The sequence below is a fragment of the Grammomys surdaster genome, unplaced genomic scaffold, assembly GCF_004785775.1.
Source record: "Grammomys surdaster isolate TR1022 unplaced genomic scaffold, NIH_TR_1.0 125863, whole genome shotgun sequence".
Lineage (NCBI taxonomy): Eukaryota > Metazoa > Chordata > Mammalia > Rodentia > Muridae > Grammomys > Grammomys surdaster.
This window is the reverse complement of record NW_021620689.1, coordinates 2,045,111-2,052,747: the sequence shown is the minus strand read 5'-3', so window position 1 is coordinate 2,052,747 and position 7,637 is coordinate 2,045,111. Positions and strand designations below refer to the sequence as shown.

The 7,637-nt window shown below is 44.7% G+C and overlaps 1 protein-coding gene across 1 annotated transcript in view; it reads left to right on the top strand.

Moving 5' to 3' along the window:
* The window catches only part of Inpp5b (inositol polyphosphate-5-phosphatase B), a 63,753-nt gene that overhangs the window by 2,018 nt on the left and 54,098 nt on the right, over positions 1 to 7,637 (top strand). The window contains 3 exon segments of the mRNA XM_028790120.1: positions 1,539 to 1,636; positions 1,794 to 1,823; positions 3,844 to 3,954. Of these exon segments, the coding sequence (XP_028645953.1) occupies positions 1,539 to 1,636; positions 1,794 to 1,823; positions 3,844 to 3,954 (239 nt within the window).

Sequence of the window (7,637 nt, the reverse complement as noted above, 5' to 3'; positions counted from 1 at the left end):
AGAGAGAGAGAGAGAGAGAGAGAGAGAGAGAGAGGGAGGAGGGAGGGGGAGGAATAGAGGGAGGGAGGGAGAGAGAGACAGAGAGAGAGAGAGACAGAGACAGAGAGAGAAGGAGAGAGAAGGAGGGAGAGAGAGGAGAGCACTGGAGACAGTTCAGTTAGAGAAGAGCCTGCCACAAAGCAAGAGGACTTGAGTTTGAGTTTGGATCCCTACAACCCATGTAAAAAGCAGAGGTGTGGAGAGATGGTTCAGTGGTTGGGAATACTTGTTTTCATAGAGAACCTAAATTTGGTTCCCAACACCCACATTGGATGGCTCACAGCTACCAGTAACTCCAGCTCCAGGAGATCAGATGGTCTCTTCTGGTCTCCATGGACATCTGCACACTTGAGGTGCGAGCACATACAGACACACACACAAAACTAAACATAAAGTAAATCTTAAAGAAGTTGGGGAGGTAGAGAGACAGGTGGATCCGAAGCTCATGGGCTAGATTGTCCAGCTGAATCAGTGAGTTTCAGATTTACTGAGAGACTCTGTCTCAAAAAATAAAAGTGTAGGGACTAGAGAGGTGGCTTAGAGGTTAAGAGCACTTGTTGCTTTTGTAGAGGACCTAGGTTCGATTCCCTGGCACCTACATGGTGACTTACAGACATCAATAACTCCAGTTCCAGGGACTCTGACACCCTCTTCTGACAGCTGCCATAGCCAGTAGGCACAGAGATGGTACACATACACACGGAGGCAAAATATTCGTAGACATAAAATAAATAAATCTAAAAAAATTAATTTTTTTTAAAAAGTGGTGTGACCGAGGAGAAATACTTGAGGTCAACCTGTGGCTTCCACATACATGTGCACACATATATGATGACACATGTGCATGCATGTACACATCCACACTAAGAAGTACATATGCCACATGCACAGTGAAATTTTAAAAATTATAAGAGAGAGATTAATGGTTGGCAGCGGTGGCACAGGCTTTTAATCATAGCACTTGGGAGGCAAAGGCTGGCAGGTCTCTGAATTTGAGCCAGCCTGGTTTATGTAATGAGTTTCAAGACAGCCAGAGCTATGTAGAGATGCTCTGTCTTGGAAACAAAAATAAAGTGCTTATTAAATGTTGCCTGGTGGCATTGCGTATTTCACAGGAGCAGAGGGAGTAACCAATACCTTCAAAGGTCTCATAGCTTAAGTGAACCTTGGGGTCTCGGAGCCAAGAGGGAGGGATTTTACATATCTTCTAATCTGCCACTGTAACCTGATAGATGAGGAAACTTCAAGTACAGGGACAAGAAGGGACTGTGTAAGAACACACTCCCTGTCACTCACGTGCTAGATAGCATCGAATTGGTTTTCTTCTCTGAGGAGTTATACTTTGATGATATCATCTGTAAATTTCAGCTTCCCTGGACACTGTGGATGGAAAGGGCTTGAGCCATGCATATGACTAGGACACTGCCAGCCAAGCACTAGGGACCCACAGGTGACCACAAGCACTCTAAACTGTGCCTTCTACTCATTTCTGTCCTTAGTCTCTTCCTGTATACACATCGGAGGATGGCCATCACAGGAGATGATGTATCTCTGGACCAGATAGTACCACTCTCAAAAGATTTTATGCTGGAAGAAGGTGCTAGTTGGGCTGGGTGGTATGAACTACTCTCCTCTGGGTGTCCCCCCCCAACTCATCTCTGCCCTTACTGTAGAGAGGGTGGTGGCAATGGAGGACAATGTGGGTGGGACAGGGCTGTTCAGTTGCTAAAGACATTCTCATTTCCCTCCCTCAGTGTCCCCAGATGGTGAGCTCTACATCCTCGGTGAGTAGTCCCTTCAGTCTGGGTCCCTGTTGGGTCAGTGAGACAGGACCCAAAGACAGAAAGATGAATGAGAACGTGTCTGGATGGGTATGATGCTAGGTGCCTGAAATCCTAGCATGTGAGAGGCTGAGGCAGCGGAATTGCCTTGAGTTTGAGGTCAGTCTGGACTACATAGTGAGTTCTAGGCCAGCTATAGACTGACAACGACAACAACAAAAAAAAACAAAACTCTTGGGTTGATGAAATGGGTTAGCGGAAAAAGATCAACTTCCTGCATTTGAGCCCCAGAGCCCACTTAGTAGAATGGAAGATCCAGTTTCTGGAATTTTACTCTAGAGAAAACTTTCCTGACGTCCACACTATGGCAAATAAGATCCTGAAGAATCAGACACAACCAGAAAAACCAGCTGTTTTTCATCAATCACCTCTTGTTAGTGCAGTTAAGGCCTCCAGGTGGGCTCCATCACCACCTCAGACACCACAGGTTGTCACTCTCCTCTTGCTGTTCCTGCTCCTCTTCCTCCTCTTCTTGTTCCTTCTCCTCCTCTTCCTTCACCTCTTCCTCCTCCTCCTCATCTTCTTTTAGGTTTTCCAAGACAGGGTTTCTCCATGTAGCTGTGGCTGTCCTGGAACTCACTCTGTAGACCAGGCTAGCCTCAAATTCCTCTGCTTCTGAGTGCTGGCATTAAAGGCATGTCCTGCCAATGCCCAGCCAGTTCTCTTCTTAAAATATCACACACTCTTCTCCTCTTCTCTCTCTCTGTGCATGTCCTTTAACTCTTCCTCCTCTCCCCCTTTCCCTATTGTGATTTCCCTGGCCTCAGTGCTTTGGGCCAGTGAACCTGCCTGCCCAAAAGCAGCTTCCCAATAAACCCACCTTTAAAAAAAAAAAAGCCACACACTATTTAGTGTGTGTACCTAAATACCATGGTGTCTGTGTGGTGGTCAAAGGATAAACTCTTACCTGTTGAGCCATCTCCAGTGGCCCCAGGGTTCCCTGCTCTTGTAAGTGTCACACCTTTCAGGTTGGGCCTCTCGTATGCATAGTCTTTTCTCTCCATCATGACATTCTCAGGGCCTGGCTCTACCATGGACCAGCTGATAGCAGGTACTCCAGTGCACTTCGGCATGCTTGTTAACTTACAGGACTGGAGAACCTGTCATCTGCCAGTTCCATCTAGTACAGTGGTGATGGGGATGACTGACATTCAGAGCTTTGGACTTTCCTCTCTACAACGTGGGACACTGCTCATTTGGATGAGGGGTACACAAGTCATGAGCCACCATGTGGTTGCTGGGAATTGAACTCAGGACTTCTGGAAGAGTAGCCAGTGTTCTTAACCGCTGAGCCATTTCATTAGCCCAAGCCTAGGCTTTCTAATTTGCCATTTTACAGATTCTCCTTTTTTTTTTTTAATGTTTTCCCCTTTTCCCCCCAATGCTTATTATATATACAGTATTCTGCCTATATATATGCCTGCATGCCAGAAGAGGGCTTCAGATCTCATTATAGGTGGTTATGAACCACCATGTGGGTGTTTGGAAGAACAGCCAGGGCTCTGGACCTCTGAGACATCTCTCTAGCTCCCCTTTAAATGTTTTTTCAAGACAGGGTTACTCTGTGTAGGCTTGCCTGTCCTGGAACTTGCTCTGTAGACCAGGCTGGCTTTAAACTTACAGAGATGTGTCTGTCTCTGCCTCCTGAGTGCTGGGATTAAAGGTGTGCGATACCACTGCCAGGGAGAGTCCATTCTTTTTATTTATTTATTATTTATTTACTTATTTTTAGCTTTTGTGCATTGGTGTTTTTCCTTTGTGTATGTCTGTGTGAAGGTGTTGGATCCCCTGCCACTGGGGTTACAGACAGTTGTGAGCTGCTGTGTGAATGCTGGGAATTGAACTCAGGTCCTCTGGAAGAGTTAAGTGCTCTTAACTGCCTTCTCTCTAGCTCCAGAGTCCACTGTTAATACATTTCAGTATTTAGCTCTTGGTGGCCTCATTTCTCACCTCCTCTCTACAGGCTCTGATGTGACAGTACAACTGAACACAGCTGAACTCAGACTTGTATTCCAACTGCCCTTCGGCTCACACACCAGAATGTTCCTCCAGGAAGTTGCCAGAGCCTGTCCAGGTAGGTAAGAGCCAGGATTCCTGGAAAGGCTGTGTTAGCTGGGGCACTGCCCTACCCTCTCGGTAGTGATAGTTGACTTTCCAACCCATTGGGATCATACCACAGTTTCTGTACCATCTCAAGGCTGCTGGCATGGAGTCATGGTGCCTGGGCTGCTAGCCAGCTACTGTGTTTGCTTTTCCTTTTTGAGATGAGGGTTTTGCTTCCAATTCCTGATCTTTCTGCCTCAGCTTCCTCCAGAGTGCTGGATTTGTAAGCATGTGCACCACACATGGCCAGCATTTGGTTTTCTGTTTCCGGTTTCTAAACTTGAATGTTAACTGGCCTGTGACTTTGAGGATTCAGAGATTCTTTCAAGTTAGCTGGGAGGTCCAAATTCTCTAGTATCCAGAGCTACAGCCAAGAGAAGTCTGTCAAATGTGTTCTGCTTAAACCCTGCTCTGTTCCCCATTGCGGCTGGGAGTAAAAAAAAAAGTCTAGCTTTGGCCCAGCAAAAAGAAGTTGGTGCCATTTGACAAAATTTGTTTATATGGGAGGTCAGCCAGTCAAGCAGAGGAGAGGTTGAATACAGAACAGAGGCCCAGTGACAGAGTATGCAAATTCATGCTGCCAGGTGCTGGGGCTCAGGTGCTCACCAGGCACCATTATGAAGGAGACCCTTTAAAGCTAATGTCTGACTATACAGAGAAACCCTGTCTCGAAAAAAAAAAATAAAGCTAATGTCTGGTCCCTGCAGGAATGTACGGAGGGTTTGTCTCCTATGACAACTGCCTATAGGGCCTTAACTTCCAGCTCCAAGCATTTCACTAGGTGTGCCCAGAAGATGACTGGCTTTGAGGTAAAAGGAAATCAGGACAAGAATTAATGGAGCCAAGCCGGGCGGTGGTGGCGCACGCCTTTAATCCCAGCACTTGGGAGGCAGAGGCAGGCGGATTTCTGAGTTCGAGGCCAGCCTGCTCTACAGAGTGAGTTCCAGGACAGCCAGGGCTATACAGAGAAACCCTGTCTCGAAAATCAAAAAAAAAAAAAAAAAAAAAAAAAAGAATTAATGGAGCCTTGGATGGGTTTAAGTGCTATTCTATAAACAGTTAATATTAATAAATGAATGAATGAATAAATAAGTAAATAAATAAACACAATGTAAAATAATAAAGATAATTAATTTATGATTGTTAGTAGTAGTTGCAGGCAAGGGAATAATAATAATAATAATAATAATAATTTAGGTTGGGCATCCTTAACATGGCTGAAATCCTCCAAAATCCAAACTTTTTTTTTTCCTTTTTCTTTTTTTTTCTTTTTTCTGAGACAGGGTTTCCTCAAACTCAGAGATCCACTAGCCTCTGTTTCCTGAGTAGCCTGGCATGTCTAAAGTTTACCACTGATGTGTCATGTGTCATGCTTTAGACTCCTCTCTCCCTCCTCCCCCCCAACCCCCCAGTATTTTTGAGACAAGGTCTCAGTACACATAGGTCTGAGTGTCTTGAAACTCAGTATGTGGACCAGGCTGGTCTTGAACTCACAGAGAATCTGCCTCCCAAGTGCTGGGGTTAAAGGTATTTGGCACCATATCCAGCTAGACTCTTTTCTAAGACCGCTAATTTTTACCGTATCTTACAAGGTGGTATTATCAGTGTCTCTTTATATAGATAAAGGAACTCAGGCTTAATGAGGGCAAAGGTCCTGCCTGCCTATATGGCTAGCAAGCTGGCAAGGTGGGTTCTTCCTAGGTGAGACCAGGATTGTCCAGATGTCCTCTGGATCCTGAGGCTTGGCTCCAGAGCTTTCTTGAGTTGTGCCTTCCTTCTCGTGTAAACAGTTCAGAGAAAGCTTCCTGGAGGAGGTGATGTTAAAGCTCAGACTATAAGGAAGAACAAACACCTCCCCCACTCCCCAAATCAGGCAAAAGGAGGAGAAAGGGCATTGGGCAGAAAGGAACAGTAGTTGGTGCTACTCAGCTTGGGACAGGTGTGGAGAGCCATGCCAAAGAGGCTAGCAAAGGACAACTCACGAAGAGTAACAAAGTCCAGAGACACTTGGACTCTGCCCTATAGCTTGTGGAGAGGCCTTAAAAGAGTTTTCAAATGTTTCCAGTAAGATTCGAAAGTTTGAGACACTCCACTGGTGACAAGCATGGAAGGCAGTGAGAACCTGGAGCAGGGACAGCAGAACAATAAGTAGGCACCTGCCATCATGGTTCAGGCATAAAGCATAAGGCTCAGGGGCTGGAGAGTTGGTTCAGTCCTTAAGAGCACTAGCTGCTCTTGCAGAGGCTCTTGGGTTCAATTCCCAGCACCCACATGACAGCTTTTAACTATCTGTGACTCCAGGTCTAGGGGACCTGACACCCTCTTTTGGCCTCCTTGGGTACTAGCATATGTGAGGTACAAATGTATAGATTCTAGGAAAACATTCATTCCCATAAAATAAACTGTTTTTTAAAGATGAGGCTTAGACTGGGGTGTGATCATAGCTAGGATTTGGGAAGATGGGATAGAAAGTAAGGAGATTTTAATCCCAGCACTTGGGAGGCAGAGGCAGGTAGATTTCTGAGTTTGGGGCCAGCCTGGTCTACAGAGTGAGTTCCAGGACAGCTAGGGCTATACAGAGAAAGTCTGTCTCAAAAAAAAAAAAAAAAGAAAAAAGAAAAGAAAAGAAAAAGAAAATGAAAGAAAGAAAGAAAGAAAGAAAGGAAAGAAGGAAGGAAGGAAGGAAGGAAGAAAGAAAGAAAGAAAGAAAGAAAGAAAGAAAGAAAGAAAGAAAGAAAGAAAGAAAGAGTAAGGAAGGAGATCATTCAGATGAGACCCAAGGTACCATGGGGGCCATGAGTTTGGGCTGTGTTGACAACTTCATCCCAACTGGTCAGAACACTGCCTGTACACACTAGACGTGAAATAAATATTTGCTGAGTGGATGATCAGAGTATAGTATTGTTAACTGTTGTCAGGGTCCAGGCTGAGTGTTTCCAGCTTCTTGTCCTCTTATCCAATGAATTGAAAAGAAAGGCTCAAAAAAAAAAAGAAAAGAAAGGCTCACACAGATTTGCAATAGAAGCAAGCTAACATCAGTGGAGCAAAGGCATAGTGTAAATCCTAGAGGGAGACACTGTCAAGATTGACTCAAAGGTCCAGGGATATCACCTAGTGTTAGAAGGGATTTGTTATCAGGGGGTCTAGTATTGTTGGTAGGCTAAGTCATATATTCATTTTCTACTGTGTGTTCCCCTTCCCATAATACATCTGATTTTAATCATATGCATTTCCAATTATGCATAGGCACTGGGAATAGGTAAATAGAGAAATTTCCCCTAAAACATTACCAGAGGACATGGCAGTTATGTCTGACTTCTCATTTACTCAAACTAGTTCAGGCTGGATTAGTCCTTCTATTCTTCATTCATAAATTCATTGGGAATAGGATTGAATAGAAAACTGTCTAAATTTGATTGATATCAGGGGTAGGGAAACTAACACTATTCTTTAGAGATTGGTGTATGTGTATCCCATAGAGATAGGAGGTTGAGGTGGTTTTGAAGTTGCTGGGTGCATTGTTCAGAGAGGTGTGTGAATGCATGGTATGTGCAAATGAAGACAGCCAAAAGAATTATTTCAAGAGAGGGGTGTGTGTGTGTGTGAAAGAGAGAGAGAGAGAGAGAGAGAGAGAGAGAGAGAGAGAGAGAGAGA